This window comes from Cynocephalus volans, chromosome 7 (assembly GCF_027409185.1).
Source record: "Cynocephalus volans isolate mCynVol1 chromosome 7, mCynVol1.pri, whole genome shotgun sequence".
NCBI classification, from domain to species: domain Eukaryota; kingdom Metazoa; phylum Chordata; class Mammalia; order Dermoptera; family Cynocephalidae; genus Cynocephalus; species Cynocephalus volans.
In genome coordinates this window covers 85,040,632-85,063,204 of record NC_084466.1, presented here as the reverse complement: position 1 = coordinate 85,063,204, position 22,573 = coordinate 85,040,632, and the positions used below count along the sequence as shown (strand labels likewise).

Here is a 22,573-nt window from a genome sequence, read left to right as displayed (position 1 = left end):
GGATGTACCTTTTCTGAGGCTACAGAGTTTGCATTCTCAACATCAAAGATCACTTAAAGAAGAGAGGAAAAGTATCTAGGCTCTACAGCAGTAGATTTTACATCCAGAACTAAAGCCATGGTGCAGAAGAATTTCTACTCTGAACCTAATTTAAGCTCAGTCCTGATCCTTCCTCTCAGCCATCAGCTGCCACTCTTTAATGGCACATGGAGAAGCGAACGTTCATGCCACTGGGGACCAACTGGAGGAGTATGCGTGTGTTTCCCCTTCTGATTTTACAAGGAATACATGCTTATTAGAGAAAGACTGGAGTATTATGTAAAATATAAAAAAGAATGAAACTCTTCCTTAATCCACAGATGTGTGATAAACATTTGTTAATATTTTAAAGTTCTCCCAGTCTGTTTTCAAAAGACAAAATTGCAGTCTATAATTTTGTACTGTTTTTCACTAAACTTATTTTACAGATTCTTTGTAAACAGTAATGGCTGTATATCATTTCACTACTAGGAATATATTAGTCCTGCTATGCTAAGTTACGATGCAATCGCACGAACCCTAAAATCTCCATTTGCTCCTTGAGCATACGACATGTCCACCTTGGGTCAGTGGGCTCTCCGCACACCATCAGCAATTAGGCGCCACGCTTACAGGGCCTCCATCTGGAACGTCTCTGGTTGCTGGGCCAATGGAAGATGTGGACAACTGCACACAGCCCTTGAAGGCCACAGCCTGGCACTGATATACATCCCTCTACTCACATTTCTTTAGTCAAATCAAGTCACACGGCCAGCCACAAATAACTGCGTGGGTCAAGGAAGTGCAGTTCCACCAGGAGCTGGCAACGGCCGAGCTGGACTATTAGTGAGAAGACCTAATGACAACCACACGGGCATGGTTATCTAACCAGTCCTTGAATGCTGCGCTCTCTCCAGATCTTTGTACATGTGCTGATCATCAAGTGTAAAGCTTTGTTTGCATTTTATTTATTTCTTTAAAATAAATTCCTAAATGTTACATTATTAGCTTAAGGGGTATGTAAGTGCTTCAGTTTCTTGATCCCCCCTGCCGGACATATTTATCCTCCTATGAACAAATATAAAAATATCTATCTTGGTGTATCAACACCCGCACTAGAGGTTTGTCTTTTTATAAAATATTTATTCATTTCATAAGTGAATATGTCATTTCACTGTTATTTCTATTTGCACATTTTTGAGTGCTAGGAAAGGCAAACAATTTTTCATATATGAGAGTACTTTGAAAAGTGAACGAGAAGATTGGTATTGTCTTTTAATTCAATTTTTTCACGAACTTTCTTGAAGTACCCTCATCTATGTTAATCATTTATATTTTCCTCTTTTGTGGCTGACCTTTTTATATTCTTTGTCCATTATCCTACGGGGGATTGCCAGGATTAAAAAAAAATTTTTTTTTGTTCTTTTGTTGCCACTGTTTTATTTGTATGAGCTCTTTATGCAACAGCAATGGAAACCATTTGTTATAATTTTAAAAAACCAGTTGACTTGCCTATGAATTTTATTCATCATGTTTTCTAGAAGTCCAAATGTTCTGTGATCAAATCACTGCTCTTCACATTTGTGATTTCTTCCATTTCTTTTTAATTTACTATCCTTCTCTAAATGGAAAAGAGCTATTGCCTACATAAGCCTTTTTTTTTTTTTTTTGGTGGCTGTCCAGTACGGGATCTGCACACTTGACCTTGGTGTTATAAGGTCATGCTCTAACCAACTGAGCTAACTGGTCAGCCCTATAAGCCATTTTTTAAAACAGCTTATTTTTTTCCAGTTTAGTGTGTACTCCATCTGGAATTTATGTCACAACAGTAAATTAGTATTACAAATAGAACTCCAGTCCAAACATCAAACATCAGGCAATAGGTGTACTAATTCGACCTGTGACTCCTTAGGCCAGTTACTCAGTCCTCGCTCTATTCTGTACCTATAATGTAGCTCCAAAGTTTGGAAAACTAAGGTTAAGCTCCTCGACCTCAGTACAGAACTGCATGGGCATCCTGGCCTCCGCCGCTACCCAGAGTGCTCATGTTAGGGACAAACAAAAGAGAAATACTGAAACACTAGAACGAAATAGAAATACATACTTCTATTTTGCAAACTAAGGTAAAACACACACTCACTCCTCCGCCCCTCTCCTCAGCCCCCACTTTGTCCAGTATGACTGGTTTCAGCTTTCTTCGCCTCACTCCCACGTGCTGAGTGAGCCCAGCCCTCCACTGGCCCCGGCCACTGCCATCCACGGGAGGCCTGAGTGCTGCGCGTCACCATCCACAGCTCCAACACCACCATCTGTCTTGATATCATCACCCTGTCGTGACCAAAGGAAGGGTTACCTCCCAATAGCTCTGCATCTCATTTTCTGACCTCTTCTTTCCCCTCACCCATCCTCCACTGAGCTTTCTGAAATCTAGAAATCAGCAAAATCACCTCTATTTTCATCTGCTTTTTCTGAATGTTTCCTTCACCTTTTTGTTCTAACAGAAACCTGGGTGTCTGCTGAGAACCCTACTTCCCTTGCAGTCTTATTAAAACACGGCTGTTTTCTCCCCAATTCTGCATATCATCGGGCCTAGAGGTGAGGCATGTGATTTCTGTTTTTCACGGCCAGCCCCAGACTGTTCTCCCTTCCTGCCCCTTCAGAGCACTCCAGCTCTGATGCCCCTGACAGGCACAGCGACTCTCTGCCCTCCACTGCTGCGGTCACCAACTGCAGCGTCAGGAGCGTCCACTCGTCCCTTGGAGGTTTTCTCTCCCGCTTTATTTTACTCTCACCGATCCTATTCCAGTTGTAATTCTGATGATATGAATGCCCCCACAGCTAATCTTTCAAACGCTCTGTGTGGTAGAAAGAATAACACCCCTTCCCCAAAGATGTTTGCATCTTAAACCCTGGAACCTGTGATGTTACCTCATATAGAAAAATGGACTCTGCAGATGTGACTGAGATAAAGGTTGTGACATACAGAGATTATCCTGTATTATCTGGCTGGGCCCTAAATATAATCATAAGTGTCCTTATAAGCAGGAGACAAGAAGGTCAAAGGAGGGGAAGGCAATGTGATGAGGGAAGCAGACTGGAGAGACGTGGCCAGGAGCCAAGCAGGCCAGCAACCTCTAGAAGCTGGAAGAGGCAAGGACTGGATTCTCCCCTGGAGCTTCCAAAAGGAACCAGTCCTGCTGACATATTGATTTTAGCACCTTAAGCCTCATTTTCGACTTTTGACCCCTAGAACTAAATCTGTAGTAATTTGTTACAGGAACAATAGGAAAGGAAACGGATATACTCTGGTCTCTCGATTCCTTACCTTCTCTCTTTTTGGGTATTGTCCTTGGCCCTAACTAAGCACTAAGCCTCTCACTTCCATGGTTACAACCTAGACCTTGCTGTCACTATAACTGAGACCCCTCCATAACATCAATCTCAAGCACCCTTTTCCTCAACCATCACATCCTACCTATTCAGCAGACCATCTTGCCCCTTATCTCAAACCCCACTGAGACCTCAACATCCACCACCGGATGCTTGCCATGCCGCACTGCTTCACGTGCTCACAGTCCTCTCTGCCCAGTGAAATCCCATGGCCAGTCGTATAATAACTCCTTGCTCAACCCTCAGTTCCACTGCCTCCTCTTGCCTCACCATACTCCCCGCACAAAGCCACAGCCCTGGTTAAAGCTCGGCACTGGCACCAGCATGGCTGAAAGCACACAGTCATCCCTGTGGCTCCTGTCTCAAATGAATGGCACTAACCTCAAGCGGGCCCTTGGTGCTATCCGGCAATCACACCTCACATCTCCACTGCACGGACTCTCCCGCTCTCCTGGATGGTCACTCTATACCCGCTCCACCATCCCACCCGCCCTCTCAGCTGGTGACCCTGCTTCCTACTTCACTGAGCAAGGCTACCTCAAGGGACTTCCACAATCGCATCTACCCACTGCCTGTATCTTTGCTCATATACTCTAACGATGGTTTGTGTGTGCTCCCAGCAAAGGCTAACCCCTCTACGTATACAAAAGATCCCTCCCCCGCACCTACTCTAGCAAGTATCCCACCTCTCTCTACATCATCAGCTTTTCAGTCTTAACAGATCTTTCCCATTAGCCTGCACACGGTGTTAATCCTCTCATTAAAAATCAAAATGAAATCAACCAACCAAACGAAAACACCTCTTTATCCCTGTATCCCCTCCAAGTCCAATTTCTTTCCTTCTCTTGCAGAAAAACACCCGAGTCGCCTATTCTCACTGCCAACTCTTCTCCCTCCATCTCCTCTTGAACCCACTCCACTTGGCCTGTCTCACAACCACTCCACTGCAGCTGCTCTTATGCAGGCCACCAGCGACCTTCTTGCTGCTAGATCCAATGGTTAACTCTCAGTCCTCAGCTCCCTTGACCTAAAAAAGATACCACTGGGTACAATCACTCACTCCTCTCTGAAGCACTTTCTTCAGTTGGTTTCCAGGGCATCCCTTCTCTTACTTTTTCCTCCTACTTCATTGGTTTCTCCCTCTCATTTTTTTTTTTTTTTTTTTTGGTTCCTCCTCATTTTCCAGCCCTCTAAATGCTGGGGTGCTCCAAGGCTCATCTTTTAGACACATTTTTTCCATTTACACTACTCTTGGGGGTGATCACACCTACGTCCTTGGCTCTAGATACAATCTATATACAGGTAACTCCAAATTGGTTTTGCCAGCACTGCCGCTCCTGTGAACTTTGGACTTGTACATCCAACTGCCTGTGTGACGTATTCTCTTGTTTGTCTGATAGATGTCATACTTAGTATTTCCAAAACTGGTCCCATAAGGACCTAATTTCCCATAGTCTCCTCCGTCTTACTGGTGATGTCATCTTTTGGGATCTCAGGCCAAACCCTTGCACTAAATCTCAGCTTTTCTCTCTCACCCCACATTCAACCTGTCGTACTGTTTGAAACCTGCCAGTGGCTTCCTACTTCATCCAGATTATAGCCAAAATCCTTATACAGAGAGAGCATTCAAGTGGCTTATTAACATGAAGAAGTGCCCGATATCATTAGCCATGAGAAAAATGCAAGTTACAACCACAGTGAGAGAGTTACAACCACCCAATGTTTGGGTGCTCCATGCCCCAGAGTGGCTGAAAAGGACTGACAACATTGAGTACTGGAGAGGATATGGAGCATCCAAACATTGCTGGTTGAAATGTAACTCATGATAATCACTTGAAAAACTGTTTGGCAATAGCTATACTAAAACTAAACAAAAGTGTACCCCATTTCACTCCACAGAAATAAATGCTTATAGCTACCAAAAGACATATCCAATAATATTTATAGAAAAGTTATTCATAACCCCAAACTGGAAATACCTCAACAGTGGAACAGATAAATAAGCTGTGGCATATGAGAAATGGAATACTATGAAGTAATGAAAAAGAACAGAATACTGCAACATGTGATGAGATGGGTAGATCTCACAGACACAACGTCATATGAAAGCAGCGAGGCACCAAAGAGTATATACTTCATGGAGCTATGTGCATGAAATTCAGAACAGGCAAGCAAGTGGTATTATACCTGTGGAGAAGGTGTACTGACTGAGAGGATGTGCAGGAACCTTCTGAGGTACTGGAAACATTTATCTTGATGTGGGTGCTAGTTATACAGATAAACATATTTCTAAAAATTCATAGAGCTGTATATTAGGAATTGTGCACTTTATGTAAGTTATGCCTCAATAAAAAGATAAAAAAATATATTCAATAAATACTGTGCAGAGAAAGTAATGAATGAAACAGAAAAGGGCCTTGCTCTTAGGTGAATTTCACTCCAGTTGGGAAGACAGAAATTAATCAAATGACATCAAGAAATTATAACGTGGGATGACCACTATGAAGAGAAGGACCCCAGTACTATGAGGCTGTGTAACAGAGGGACTGGCCAGGTCTGCAGAGGCAAAGTGAGCAGGAAAGAGAGAGAGAGAGTGCTCCCTCCAGGCAGAGGTAAGAAGTGCCAAGCACCGGGTGCCGAAGGACGCAGTGCGTGCTCAGCTGGATGAAGCTGCAGTGACGAGACCGCGCAGGGACGCGTGGCTGGGGGAAGACTTTGGCCTTTAACTTAAAAGCAATGGAAGCCACTGAAGGGTTATAAGGGGAAGGTTCTCATAGTCACATGTGTACTTAGAAAAGTTCTCACTGATGGCTGTGTGTGACACCGGAGAGAGGGAAAGCAGATACAGAGATACTCATTAGGTGAGGACTGTGACTGTCCAGTCTAGAGCTGGGCTGTCTGGGAGAAAAGGCAGGAAAAACAGCAAGAGAAGGAAGTTACTGAGAACTGCACATTTTATTTGTCTTTATAGTGAATAGAGGCAATTCTATCTTCAAATCAGTGTGGACAAACAGTAACACAGGTTGTCTGCAGGGAATGGGACTGAGGGCCATGGAGACTGGACTATGAGGTACAATTTACACTGTAAACCCTTTGACACCTTATGAATTTTTAATCATGTGCACATATTACTTACTCAAAATATAATTAAAATATTAAATTAATAACACTCAACTGGAATCTTCCTATATTGCTAATGTTGCCCTTGGAGTGTCCATTGGTGACGAGGCATAAACGTAAAAAGGCATTTCGATGAGCCCTCTGGGTACCCGTCACTCCGTGAGAAACACTGAGGTTAGGTTCCTGTGTCCTGCTCACGTTCCTCACTGATGAGAATGTGGTCTTCCTTAGAGAACCACCAGAGAAAAGGCTTCCTGAAATGTAAACGGCCTGAATCTAAAAGACATGTGTGTGTCACTTAAGATATAAAAGTTTATCTGTAAAGAAAGAACTAATATCCTGGAGTTTTAGTTCATTATATTTAGCCTATGTCAAATTGCAGGGCAGAGGGAAAGGGTGGGGACCGTAGCATTATTCATGAAAACCAACGCAAAAATGAAAGTTGGTGACTTGGCTCAAAGGACTATATTATAAAAACAACCCAGGCAGTCATATAATTTCCTCATGTTTTACATCAGTGAAATCTAGGGTTGTAGCTGTCCCACAAACTGAAACCATATAAATTTTTGTAAAATGAGTCAATCATAAGATTAAAGTTTCAATTTATAACACTTCTGTGTTTTAGTTACAAAGCCATAAATAAATCCACCATGACAGAGAAGGTAAATATTTTCTCAGTTGTTTATGCAACCAAAGAGGAAAGGAATTTAACATGCAATTAACCACTTAGGTGTTTCTAGATATGCACCATATGGTCTTTGTATTTAAGATAAAGAAAAACAAAAATAAATATTATTTTCCTTAATCTAACATTTGCTTAGCAACATCACATACTCCAGTGTAGCTCACCCCAGGCAGTACCTTCACCTCTGGGAAGAGATTTGCCATTTTCCGGAGAGGTGAGACACAAGAATAGGAGGAAATGTAACTTCTTCCCCAGGAAAAAAAATTAGGGCCGGCCTGTGGCTCACTCGGGAGAGTGTGGTGCTGATAACACCAAGGCCCCGGGTTCGGATCCCATACAGGGTATGGCCGGTTCGCTCACTGGCTGAGCGTGGTGCTGACAACACCAAGTCAAGGGTGAAGATCCCCTTACCGGTCATCTTTAAAAAAAAAAAAAAGAAAGAAAAATTAAATAGGAGGAATAAGCATTTTTACCCAAGAATTTAAGTTGAATACTCTCGAGAGAGAGAGACTGGTGAAATTTTAACCACCTGGGGCTTTAGTCCTATTGTTCAACAGATGATATATATATTTCTTTACACATTAAAAAAAGAGACCTTTATGTCACTCTTTAAAGTGACATCTGATCAAGAGTGAGATAAGAATAGCAAAGGAGCAGACTTCAGATTTCTAGATAGAGGGCCGAGCCCGTGGCGCACTCCGTAGAGTGCTGCGCTGGCAGCGCGGCGACGCTCCCGCCGCGGGTTCGGATCCTATATAGGAATGACCGGTGCACTCACTGGCTGAGTGCCGGTCACGAAAAAACGACAAAAAAAAAAAAAAAAAAAAAAGATTTCTAGATAGAGTCCCCATGTGATCGTGTTTTCTCTTACAGCCTTACTTTACAAATAACTAACTGGAAAAAATCTGATTGCCATTTTAATCAAGATGGTAGAAATAATTTAAGAGATAATTATTTCTTATCTTCATGTCTTATCAATTATTCTGAAATGAAAGCTTTTAAAATAAAATCATTACTACATGACACAATTTTAAATAACGATTGAATTAAAGTGGTAAAGTTGCCTATAAAAAACTTTAAAATACACATTTAAAAGTGAAAATATAAAAACAATTTTAACATCTTTGAATGCTCAAATGGCAGCTATATTCATGTGTTTATATCTGTATCAATCTATGTATTTATCAACTTCCATATATTCATATATTTTGAACAAAGAATCTCTTAAAAATTGACTATCAAGTGAACAGGAAAGAAAATAAGCTCTAGTACTAATAAATCAAAGCCTTGATGCCCAAATTGTGTACAACAATGCCATTTTCTTATAGTGGATGTTTTTGTTTTTCTTTTTTTACTATTAAAAAACACAACAAAACCCCGTACAGTAAGGAAAACAACAACAGTACTCGCAAAGTCTCTCTGGACTCTTCTGTTACGTTGACCTCACCTCCCTACTTCCATCTCTCCACGTGGTTAAGAGGTCTGTTTGAAAGTTAATCTGTGATGAGCACACCCCACATAAATAACTGGGTTGACCACTGGTTGCACACCATCTCCCAACTGGTAAATTAGTGTTTACTTTCCTTTGCACAAATAATCATGGCAACAGCAATGAAAGCTTAAGAGTCTGCTCTAAAAATCAAGCAAGGTCAACATGGGAAGCCCTCAAATAATACATAAGTTGGATGTTAAGAGTTTATTTATTAGTCTGTTATTTGGGAACTCAGAACATACATCCAAAACAAATGTTCTATAAATGATGTTTCAAGTTACCATACAGCCAAAATGTAACCCTAAAACAACAGAAAAGAACAAGGCATTATACTGTTGTGATTGCAGTAGTAGAAACAGTTTAAAAGTTTGGTTTTTCTGGTACTTGAAAAAAGGCTGTTCCATTCAGATCATCTCCAATCACACTGGCTGACCCAGTTTGTGCCCTTCTACAGACACTCCTGTCCACCCACTGCTTAAAATACTCCTCTGGGTCGCCTCTTAGATTTCCCCTCATCATATCCAGCAAACTCTCCCTACTCATTGCTGTCCATTACTGTAGCTTATAGCACTATCCCTAGACTAACGACTCCCAAATCCATATAGCTCCTGCCTTGATCTGTTTTCTGGGCTTTGGACCCATTGATTCACCAGCTATTCATCCCCACTTGGATATACTATAGTTACATCAAACTAATCATCTTTACATCCTTCACCCCATAAAGCTGCTACCCCTCCTGCATTCCATGTTTCACTGAATGCCATCCCCATCCCCTCAGATGGCCCTTTTAAAACACTGGGTGTCATTCCCCACTTCTTCTCTTTTATCACCACCTCCCAACCTATCAAGCACCAAACACCCAGGTCTGTCTGATGGCCAACGTGAGCTACTAAACCACTCTTCTAGTCGACCTAGCCATCGTTTTTCTTTTGCTGAACCCGCCAGTATCTAGCTGGTGTTATGCCCATGGAGTGCTATGCCTCCACCAATGCTTGCTCATGTAAAATGAATTAGGTTTCCACATCAGCATGGGTAAGGGGCTTCCCTCTGGAGATTAAAACCTAGGGTCCCAACATGCACTTTGTATTACATCTGTATTACGCATCACATGGTCTCCCATCATCTCAGATTTTATGTTCAATCCATCTGCTCACATCTCAAAGCAATTTGACAGGCTCAAAAAATATTTTAATAATGAAATGTTTGACAAAACAGCCAAATATAATGATAAATCAGTTACTGCATACACATCTAAAAACAAACCACTTCTAATATAGGCTCCATGAGGGCAAGGACTTTGGTCTGTTTTATTCGCTGCTATATTCCATCACCTAGACCATGTACAGTACATAGCAGGTACTCAATAAAAATACAACATATATAATACATTATAAATGTATCAATTACTAAAAATCATTTATAAATATTTACAGTAATATAAATAATTGAATTAATGTACAAATACATAAATTGGGATTTGGAAATAGTTTTCTTTATGCTAAATAATAAACAAAAGCTTATTTGTTCTTTGATGTGTCTGACTAAACTTAGCACCATTTTCAACTGTGTTTTGTTCTAACAATACAGTATGCTATAGATAGAAAATTACACTTATTGTGAAATACATATATCACTTCTTTACCATTAGACTTAATAGGAGTAAGTCTTAATAGAAATCATGTTCCAGCAGCAGCAGCCTTTTTAAAATGATACACCCATGGGCCGAGCCGTGGCGCACTCGGGAGAGTGCAGCGTTGGGAGCGCAGCAATGCTCCCGCCGCAGGTTCGGATCCTATATAGGACAGGCCGGTGCACTCACTGGCTGAGTGCCGGTCACGAAAAAGACAAAAAAATAAATAAATAAATAAAATAAAATAAAATGATACACCTTGAGCATGTTGCAACAAATCAGCTATATCTGTTTATTTCCCCAATAAGCCACAGAGCACACACCTACTCAAAAAGATCTATAGGTAACCAATGTGTACAGATTACATAAATCCCCATCTCCCCTATCTCAGCTAAACTGGAATACTTGGAGGGGCGGCCCGTAGCTCACTTGGGAGAGTGTGGTGCTGATAATATCAATGCCACGGGTTCAGATCCCTATATAGGGATGGCCAGTTAGCTCACTTGGGAGAGTGTGGTGCTGACAACACCAAGCCAAGGGTTAAGATCCCCTTACTGTCATCTTTTTTAAATAAATAAATAAATAAGTAAATTGGTTACTTGGTGTGCCACTTTTAATCAGTGTTAACAATGTGCCACTATAATGTGACAGCTTGTTGCTGGATATAAAAATGAAACCTAAATGTGGAGTGAATACTACTCACAAGAAACATATCTTCTTTTCACATTCTTTGTTGGTGTTTGTACTAATAAGAATAATTACCAAATATCAACACATCCTTCAGTCTCAGTAACTGCTTTCCTAAAATAACTTATGAATTAAAGAGAAAGACAATCTTCTTAGACATATTATTATGATATTTTCATGTAAAGACTTACAGTGCTCAGGACTTCCTTGTTCTGTATACATTACTGTTTTCAATTTGAGGTCAGTAAAGAACAAAGAATGTCTCACTGGGGGCAAGATTTATTCAGAGAACACTGTTTTTCCAAGAACAGCTGAGCTGGAGACACAGTTCTACCACCAAAATTCGCAAATCTACAAAATTAGTTCAAAACACTGAAATTCAATTGCATCATTAACAGATCTTCAAAAACTGTAGTCTAGCAACAGAGTCGGCAGTTCATGTTTTGTACCTGAAAAAATACTCAGGACAGAATCAGAGGATCACAGGCTACAGAAATTCCATCCCAAACTTTCCCAGACATGACTATTTCCATTGCTTTAGAAAGGTGAGTGGAAAGTAAAACTATAGACCTGGAATACTATAAAAATAAAAATACAACACCTTCTCCTCTATAAATTAAAAATCAGAGAGATGCACAATTAGTTAGAAATAAAATATTATGAGAAGCAATGGCCACTAATATAAAAAACAAGACAAAACACTGTACTCTAAGAGAAAGAGACGTGGAAGCAACAGAAGACCAGCCTCTATCCAAAACTGAGCAGAAACTTTTAGATTTCTAACACCAACTACTGTTAGAAGGTATAGCAAGAAAAGTACAAATCAAATCTGTCTATATATGTCTATATATTTAGCACTCACATAAATATTAATGAATTGCTGACACAATGAGGCTATTTATTCACCTGTAAAGTAAGTATCCATTACTTAACATGGAATAGGATGGACCTTCCCCATTAAATAGTTACAGTAAGGGCCGACCCGTGGCTCACTCGGGAGAATGCGGTGCTAATAACACCAGGGCCATGGGTTCGGATCCTATATATGGATGGTCGGTTCGCTCACTGGCTGAGTGTGGTGCTAACAACACCAAAGCCAAGGGTTGAGATCCCCTTACCGGTCATCTTAAAAAAACCCAAAAAACAGTTACAGTAATATAAATGCAGATTTCTAAAATATGAGCTCCATAGGGCTAGTGCCTAGAAATAATCCATAAAAACTTCCATGGTTATTAAGTTTGGGAAAACAGCACTAGAGATTCATAACATTCATTAGCATATCACAGATTCTGAGAAGTCAGGCAGTAGAGAGGCCAGTTTAATGTTGTTTAAACCAGTATTTCTCAAAGATAACTGACGTGACACTTTATTCCCAAAATGAGTTATTAGAGCACTTAAGAAATGCTAAATATAGACATAAATGTAATCATTATCTAAAAGTTTATACTATATTACATACATATAGTTTGTAGAGACTCTATAAATATTATGAATACTCTCTAGGTTGTTGTTTAAATTACATTTTTAAATTACATTTTCCTTTTCTCACTGTTTAATTTGAGTGAATAAAATTACTAATTTGAGAGAAACAATTTCTGGAGATATTACAGGGGACACTGTCACTCTTTTGGGAAGTCACTATAAAGCCATCTTCCACCCAGCATGGATGTTGAAACCTCCCAGTCATTCTGTCTCCATCACTCCTGCTCATCACCCAGCCCATACGTCCAGCCCGCCCCTGGCCTCACTGAGTCTGCCTTCTGTGCTGTTCTCAACTCCATTACAACCTTCCTTTCCCCATGGTCTGTTCAAGCCACCATTAGCTTTGGCCAGATGCTTGACCACCTCTCAATGAGTCTCCCCAAATGCATTCTGTAGCCTATATGTGCAGCCGAAATGATCTTTTAACAGTTAGAGATATTTTCTACATACCAAGAATACACAAGGATACTTCGAAAAGTTTGTGGAAAGATTCATATTATCTTTTAATTATATTTTTCCATGAACTTTTGAAGTACCTTTATATTTCTACTAATAAGGAAGAAAGAATTACAAAGTCATTCATTATACCCTTTTCTTTATAGTCTTACTACATACATATTTATCGTGGCAAGACATTGCCTAGTTTTGCATGATTTTGAACTTTATATAAGGTGTTAGTTTAATTCTTCTGACATGCCTTTTTTTAGTTTACTTTATGCCTGTTAAGTTTATCACCTGTGTTCCACAATTCCCACTGCTGAATACTGTTCCAGTCGATGAACATGCCACAAATTATTTACCCACTTCCCTGTTGACAATCACTTGAGTTCTTTTCAGAATCCTCCCTCCCCACTCCCCCCCCCTTTTTTTTAACCTTTTATAACATTATAAACCTTCCTATTACTAACACCTGGTACAGAAAAGTACATTTAGTAGAGAAAGTACAACACTTTCTCTTGGTTATGTATAGGAATGGAATTGCTAGACCACAGGGTACGTCCATATTCAACTTTAATAGACAATACCACAAACTGTTTTCCAAAGGGGTTACACCAATGTGCACTCCTTCCTGCAGAGCCTAAGAGTTCCTGTGACTCTACCTCCTTGACATCATTTGGTAACGTCAACTGTTTTAGTTTTTGCCAAACTGGTAAAAGTAAAATGGTATTATACTGTGGTTTTAATTGGCATCCCCTGATTAACACTGAGGTAATTTTAGACGGTTTACTGCATGTCCATGTCTTGCCCATTTGAAGCACTTTAAAAATATATCCTTTCCCAAGATGGTAAACTTTAAGTTATGTATTTTTTATAAAAATAAACAAAAGAAAAAAAAATCCATTTCCAGTTATATGTGTTGAAATATCAACTTCCAGCCTGTACCTTTTCTTTTCACTATTTTTCACATTTTTAAACAGATTTTAATATTATATTTAATATTTTAATTTTGTAATTTTAATATACTTGAATGTGTCAGTCTTATACCTTATGTCTAATGTTTTTTGTATTTTATATAAGATACAAGATACTCAGGGTGAGTATAAAAAAGACTATCATAAAGACATGGTTTTGCATTATCTTCTAGACACTTAAAGCTTTATTTCTTACATGTGGGTCTTTAACCTGCTTTATTTTTCCTGTGCAGTGTGAGACAGAAATACAGTTTTCGTTTTTTCTGTATGGACGATCAGTCATTACAGGAACATTAAAAAAAATCGTTCCTTCTTTGCCCCTAGATCTAGAGTGCCAGCAGCTGTATTCAAGCCCGTGAACGCGTGGAGTCTGCTTTTGGGCTCCTGCCTCTGCTGCACTTTTCTATTAGTCCACTCCCTCACCAACGTGACCCTGTCTTAATGCCTACAGTTGTATTTAGGTCCTGAATCCTGAGTGAGCAAGTCCACCGAATGTCTGTCTTCACAACTGCCCTAGCTGTTTTTGGCCATTGCTCTTGGCTTGCTAGGTTCAAGCAAACAAACAAACAGAATTACATTATATTAAATGCTTAGATTAACTGAAGAAAAACTGACATCTTTTTACGTTAAATCTATTTTTCAGTCAAGTTTTATCATCTTCTACATAGAGATAATACAATTTTTTAAAAGTTTTTTTAAGTAGGCATTTTATACTTTTGTTGCCATAATGGTATCTATAAAGTTCTTTTCAGTTTGTTGCTCATAGAGATGGAATTAATTTTTATATATAGATTTCTGATGGAGTTTGGATGTGTTGTCCCCTCCAAAACTCATGTGGAAATTTGATCCCCCATGTGGCAGTGCTGGAAACTGATTGAGTCATGGGGGTGGATCCCTCATGGATGGATTAATGCTCTCCCTGGGGGAGGGGGATTGATGAGTGAGTTCTCACTCTATTAGTTCCCACAAGAGCTGGTTGTTTAAAAGATCCTGGCACCTCTTCTCTCTCTCTCTGTTTGCTTTCTCTCACCATATGATCTGCTCGTACCCACCAGCTGCCTGTCACTTTCCGCCATGAGTAGAAGCAGCCTGAGGCCTGTGCCAGATGCAGCTGTCCCAGAATCATAAGCCAAATAAACCTCTTTTCTTTATGAATTACCCAGTCTCATGTATTTCTGTCTCAGCAACACAAAACGGACTAATACAGAAAATTGGTACCAAGGAGTGAGGTGTTGCTATAGAGATACCTGAAAATGTGGAAGAGGCTTTGGAACTGGGTAATGGGCAAAGGTTGGAGGAGTTTGGAGGACTTAGAAGAAGACAAAAAGATGAGGAAAGTTTGGAAGATTTTAGAGACTGGTTAAACAGTTGTGACCAGAATGCTGATAGAAATGTGGACAGTAAAGGCCATGTGGATGATGAGGTCTCAGATAGAAATGAGGAATTTATTGGGAGCTGGACAAAAGATAACCCTTGCTACACCATAGCAAGGAATTTGGCTGCATTGTCCATGCCCTTGGACTTTGTGGAAGGTGGGACTTAAGAGCTGTAAACCAGAATGCTTGGCAGAAGAAATTTCTAGGCAGCAAAGCATTAAGGAAGCTGCATGTTTACTTTTAATAGCCTGTTCTGAGTTATGGTGGCGAAGGCATGATGTAAAGCCAGAATTTAAAAGGGAAGCAGAGCATAAAGATTTGGAAAATTTGCAGCCTTGCCATGAGGTAGAGAAGTGGAGAGCAGGAGAAAAATGTAAGGGTGAAGCAGATAAACTGGTTGCTAAAGACATTATCTTGGTGATGAGGCAGCCAGATGCTAAGAACCAGGACAATGGGAGAAAAGCCCTAAAGGCATTTGAAAAGTCTGGAAGGGTGCCCCATCCATCACAGGCCTTGAGGCCTAGAAGGACTGAGTTGTCCTGGAGGACAGATCTGGGGCACAGCTGCCCTTGGGGAACCTGCTCCCTGCATCCCAGCTGCTCTGGCTGGAGCAGCCCCAAATGTGATTTGTGCAGCAGCTCTGGAGAGTAGAAGCCTGAAACCTTGGTGATGTCCACATCGTGTTAAGTCTGCAGGCCAGCAGGATGTGAGAGCAGTAGAGGCGTGGCAGCCTCCACCCAGAGTCCAAAGGACGTATGGAAAAGCCGGTAGCCCAGGCAGAGACCTGCCGCAGGGGTGGAGACACCTCAGAGGCCATCTACTAGAGCAATACTGAGCAGGAAAGTGGGGTCGGTGCCCCCACAGAGAGCCCCCACCAGGGAAATGTTTAGTAGAGCCAAGGCAGCAGGGCTGCTGCCAGGACCCCAGAACTGCAGGGCTACTGGTAAAATGCAACACAGGCCTGGAAAAGCCACAGGCAGCAGCACAGCCCACTGGGCTGTGCCAGGCAGAGCTGTGGGAATAAGGCTGCCTGATGCTTTGGGGGCCCAGATGCCCAACTGTGCCCAGGATGCAGGACTTGGAGTCAAAGAAGATTATTTTGGAGCTTTAAGACTTAATGTCTGCCCTGCATGGTTTCGGACTTGTTTGGGGCCTGTTTCTCCTTTCTTTTGGTCTATTCCTCCCTTTTGGAATAGGAATGTGTACCCAATGTCTGTTCCACCATTGTATCTTGGTTTTGTTTTTACAGGTTCACAGCTGGAAGAACTTTTGCTTTTGGTCTCAGATAAGGCTTTGGACTTTGAGGTTGGTTCTGGAACAAGCTAAGACTTTTGGGACTGTTCAGACGGAATGATTGTATTTTGTGTGTGAGAGGGACATGAGTTTTGGGGGGTCAAGGGTGGAATGATGGAGTTTGGATGTGTTGTCCCCTCCAAAACCCATGTGGAAATGTGATCCCCAATGTGGCAGTGTTGGAAACTGATTGAGTCATGGGGGTGGATCCCTCATGAATGGATTAATGCTCTCCCTAGGTGGGGGGATTAATGAGTGAGTTCTTGCTCTATTAATTCCCACGAGAGCTGGTTGTTTAAAAGACCCTGGCACCTCCTCTCTCTCTCTCTCTCTCTCTCTTGCTTCCTCTTGCCTCATGATCTTCTTGTACCCACTGGCTGCCTGCTACTTTCTGCCATGAGTAGAAGCAGCCTGAGGCCCGTGCCAGATACAGCTGTCCCAAAATCGTAAGCCAAATAAACCTCTTTTCTTTATGAATTACCCAGTCTCAAGTATTTCCTTCATAGCAACACAAAACAGACTAATACAATTCCTTATCCTGAAAAGCTGCTAACCTCTCATATTAATTTTAACAACTTACCTGTAGATACTTTTGATTTTATCTGTCATCAGTCATCTGCAAATAATGACAGTTTTGCTTTTTCCTTTCCAATGCTTACATCTTTTGTTTTCCTTGTCTTATCTCCCTGATGAATGTTGCATTGAAGAATTCCAATGAGCATCCTGGCCTTATTCTTTATTTTTACGGAAATGTTTATTATAGGCTTAATAAATGAACTGACAAATGAATGAGGAAATGCAGAAGTTTCTAAGTAGGAAGAGTAGAGTGTGTAAGATCTAAACAAACTTTCAGACATAAAAAAAAAAAAGGACAAGCCTAATAATGATATGTTCTCTAAACATAGCTACGTTTCTTCTAAAGATCTCTTTAAAAATTTACATAAAGAGCTGGATACTGAACACAAAGAGGGGAGATAATCCCAGTGAAGAGATAAATCTTCATATTTTCTCAAAAGGAACTAGGACAAGGACAGTGGACTTACTAATAACATCCTTCCTTTTAAATTAAAAACGATTTACATATTGTTGATTCAGAATTTGGTTCCTGCTGTTTCATCATCTCTGTATATTAAATAACTACACAGAAGAAACCTGGATGATAAGGAAGTTTGAGTTCTCTTCCAAAAAGAGGCATAGCAATATCATGATACGACTTAAAAGAAAGGCAGAACGCAAGCTGCTCAGTCAGGCTCAAGTATTGCAGCTTTGGAAAGTATCCAGTTCCTCCTAATTTTGGTATTCCAATGATTTTATTACTTACTCATCATGTTCTAACTACATGGAGTTTTAAGTCACATTCATTTTAAAAATAAGCAAAGAGGAATATAAGATGAGCACAAAAACATGCAAGCCCAAAAGCACATGAAGCAGGCAATGCTCTGTAAAGTGGAAAATGCTAGTAATGTCTAGGCAATTGTTATAATTATTTATTTCGTGGATGAATAGTTAAGATTATTCTTATCACGACAAATTTTCACTAACACAGAAAATCAAGAGCTCAATAGTACACAGTATTAGAACAATAAATTATATGTAAGATCAAAAACAGGCACTTAGTATGACTAGCATTACATATCTGGAACAGATCATTAAGCTTCTAAGACAATCAAAAACCACTGACAAGGAGTGTTATGAAGATAAAATACCTTGTTACTTTATTCATCTGGTAAATATGAACTATTCCCATACATGTTTGAGTGTTAGGACCTGAAGATTTAGTGAACAATTATAGTTTGTTGATTAACTTAAACTTTTAGCACAACTTATTCTGGTATTTAATGTAAAACCACTTCACATTTATCCAGCATTTTACATTTTACAGAGCACTTTCAAATTAGCTCTCTTCTATTAGACTGACTAAGCTAAAAGGACAGAAACCTGGAACTACTGGTAGTCATCACAGCGCCCAGTCAGGGAAGCCTGTCTGAGAATGAAAGAAACCCAGAGAAAAACAGAAATAAGAACTGGAAAAAAGAGAAACACTTCTAAAGTTATTGTGAGAGACCTGGATCCAACTTACCTGAAACAAGATATACCCCTGCACCTTTCATTTAGGAGATGCATTAAATTCCCTTTTCTGTTTAAGCCAATATAAATTGGATTTCTACCACTTGCAATTAAGAGAGTCCTGGGAAATATAGAAGACTCAGTCACATTGCTAATTGCACCAGCCAGAATTCTTTCCACTATATCCAGCTTCATTATAGGAATTTTGGAGTAATGAAAAAAGCCTGAGGTTGGTTCTGAATCCCAACACAATCATTTAACTACCTAAATGATCTTAGATAAGACATGTAATGTATATGAGCTTCAATACGAGTTCCAAGTAAGGGGATAATACCTAATTTATAAGGAATAAATTAGAGATCTTTTCCTAAGGTAATTAGATTGAGTCTGGCACCTAGAATTCAATAAATGGTAACAATACCCCGGCTTGTCTATCCTGAAAGGACGACTAAATGAGATAAGATATGTAAAGCATCTATCGCAATCCCTGGTACAATATCAAGTACTCAATAAATTTTAATTCTTCTTGAAATGAAAATGAGTAGAGATTGATAAGCACATTCTCCTTATATTACTAATTTTTTTCATTATAGAAAAATAACTAAAAAGAAGACTACAGAGTAACTCCAGTGGCCTTTTTAATTCCCACTTTCCCAGGAATACAGAAAAATACTAATAGAGGGAGGAAAAGACATGTAAATGGACAGTTGGAGACATTAAATGAGCTAGGAAATTTCTAGCCTTTGCCCCAAGTAAAACCTCAACACAAATGTATGGACTGCAAGTCCTCCAAGGGAAAGGTGATCATACCTACAGAAACGCAAGTAGAACCACTCGCAGCACACAACAGAAGCAAAACACTGGACTCACAGTGTCTGGAACGTATGGTAAGCCATAAAACTTCTCCTGTGTTTCCTTGAGAATATCTGTTGTGGACCTCCTCAAAGGATGCTTCCCATGGTAGATTTGATCCAAAGTGGCATAAAAGACCTAGACAGATGAAAACATGTATTTAATTTTGGAAGTCCATCCTTATATCTAAGATTTGGTAGACCAAAGATGTTATAAGTGCACCTGAATAGTAATTATAAATCACATGTATTGCTTGAGATGTATTTTGTACTGCATTTAAGACCATGTCAATGTTAAAAGGAATGCTTTCAACCTTTTCATGATAAAGGATATTAAAAAACTTTGAACCTGATCCATAAGATACTCTTTATCTACAATGTAGCAAACTAAATTTGGGACCACACAACTGGAATTTTGCCAAAACCTACACCATTAGAAATATGAAAAAATAAGGAGTTGTAACTCTGACCCCCTGGATCTAACAAATACTGTTTGGTTACTTCTTGGAATCCTGATATATCTTAAATGAGAGAAACGAAATGATCAGAATCCTAGTTTTGTGACGAAAGGTGAAAGAAAGAACGCTAAATCAGTGAGGGGAGCATGGAGAAAGGAACGGCAACCTAGCATCTCTCCAGTACAGATGTTACAGAGAATTCTTATGCAGCTGTTGGAGAATTTGCAGCTAGCCCACACAGGATCCCCACACTTGGTGTCAGGAAGTACAAAGGAAGCAGCTGCTGTGTAGGGGCAATTCTGGCTCGACTAGGCAACCAGGGGAGAAGAATCATCCACCTCTGAATAGAGGATACAGACCGCTGACACATAATAGGGACATAAAGTGTTCAAGGAAGATTGGACATGAAATCTTCTGTTTATCAAGAATTCAAAAATAAATTTTGCATAGAAAATCTAAAGATAAAGCACTTTTTTACTATAACATTGGACTTGAATATTAACACTTTATTACTTTAAAGGAAAAATTTTGACAAGCAATTATGCTTTTGATATGACTCTTTCTGATTCAGAAATGGAATTTGCAGAGAATGTGCAGCTGTTGACTTGAAAGAAGTAAGGATTAGTTTGGATAAAAAAAAAATTTAAATGACCTCTAGCTTCTGGCTTCATCTAGATATAGAATTATGGTTCTAAATTATAAAGTCAAGTTTAAACCTTCCCTAGAAAAATATAGACATTTCCTAAATATAATATTGCTTTCTTCTAACTGGTAATCTAAACAATATAGCTAAATATAGCTCTTTCAGTTCTTCATTCTATAATGAGTAACAATGCATAAAGATTATCAGAGAAGCCAAAATTACTCCTCCCTATCTTATCTATATCCTAACAGTAAATTATTAGAAATTGATACTCTTAAATTCTAACCTCAACTGTTTTTTTGCTTCAACGTATTTAAACACATTAGATTTCAAGAGTTTCATTTTTTCAGTTATTCCTTTTACAAATAATATAAGCATGAAATGACTTTTTTTGAATTAGGAAAACAGAGCAAAATAAATTAAATGTGCATTCTTTCATGCTTATTTGCTGATAAATTAAACAATTCTAAAGTGATGAGCCTATTTGCCCACCCAGGGAGCTGCGGGTGGGACCAGGAAACTTAAAGCCACAGAAAAGTAAGGAGCCTATTTTTAAAACAAAAGATAAAAAAAAAAAAAAATTCACCATTTTAAAAACACAGTTTATACCCCCTTAGAAAGCTGAAAAAAATTCACTTCCTTTCCACCATTTTTGTCTCCACTGTACAAGTACAACATGAAAGCTGGGCACAAGGAGCTCCTTTGGCAGGAATTTCTCTGTCTCTCTCTGGGGGTAATTCTTTTTGACGGGTGGGAGAAGAGAAAGGTTGGTTTTCCATTTAAAAGAAAAAATCATTGGAACAACTGTTCAAAAAGAAAGCCACAACACAGACTTTTAAAAGGCAGGCCTTCTACTAAAGATACTAGCAAATCAAAAGACTTTTGCCAAGTAACATTAATTTTTAAAATAATTCAGAAATCCTTCTTTAATTATATTGATATGAATAGATACTGAATAATGCAAATCAAATGTAAATTCATCGTTTTGTCTATATTATGCATTTTCTTCACTGAAATATATTTTTTAATGTATAACAATATCATTCATTACTTTCTAGGGACTGAATTTTACAAAACTATAAAGCAATTAAACAGTGGTTATGCTCTTAAGTAGGTAACTGGATCATCATAAAGTGAATAATGCCTGAGATGAAAGTCAGTGTTTAAGCTATGTTTACATCACTCTCAGGATCTGATGAAGAGTAAGAGTTCCATAAACAGTCTCAGCAATTACAAATATCTAAACATCTGGCATCATGCGGACCTGGTATCCAGATGGTTCACAAAATTTTCCTAGTCTTCATCTGGAAACCTGGGAAATTGGTTTTGAATATTATCTAAAACTAATGGCAATTACTTTTTAAACTTCACATCTAAAAACACAAATTTAAGAAGATACAAAATGAACAAAAATATATATAATTGCATTTGAGCCCTAACTTGGCTACTGAAATGTATGATTTAAAGAGGTCATGTAACTTTCTCAAGCTTTGATTTTCCTGACTGAAAGTGGGAAATTACCTTATTTAACATGTACTTCATAAAGACAGTGTGAGGACTGAATGAGTCAATTTTGGTCAAGTTCTTTGAACTCAGATGAAAGATGTTTTAGAAGTTTTAGAAGCATAATTATTATAATAAATGTGCAACACTGGCAAGAATTTAAAGCTATATATTTATTTGGGATAATGACTCTGGAAAACTTGAGAACAAAGGTACATACATACCTGAAGTTGCATATCAGCTGCAGCACAAACCTTCTTGGATTCACAAAGACGAGACACCATATTTTTTGGCAGTGCCTTGATAAAATTAAAGAATATATATGTGACTAACGTGCTTAAAAAGTCATTGCACTATGTATGGGCACTTATGAGTCAGGAAATTTTAAAATAACATCAAATGAAAAAATGAGTAATGGAATTTATAATTTAAAAATAACGTTCAAATATTTTAGTTGACAACAAAA

At 39.1% G+C, this 22,573-nt stretch overlaps 1 protein-coding gene across 2 annotated transcripts in view; it reads right to left on the bottom strand.

The window, feature by feature from the left end:
- Positions 1-22,573, bottom strand: part of MIPEP (mitochondrial intermediate peptidase) — a 164,832-nt gene that overhangs the window by 59,345 nt on the left and 82,914 nt on the right. For both annotated transcript variants that reach the window (XM_063102813.1, XM_063102812.1), the window contains exons 15-16: positions 22,332-22,406; positions 19,523-19,642 (exon numbers count right to left, since the gene is read on the bottom strand). In XM_063102813.1, coding sequence (XP_062958883.1) covers positions 19,523-19,642; positions 22,332-22,406 — 195 coding nt within the window. The remainder of the gene's footprint in view (positions 1-19,522; positions 19,643-22,331; positions 22,407-22,573) is intronic.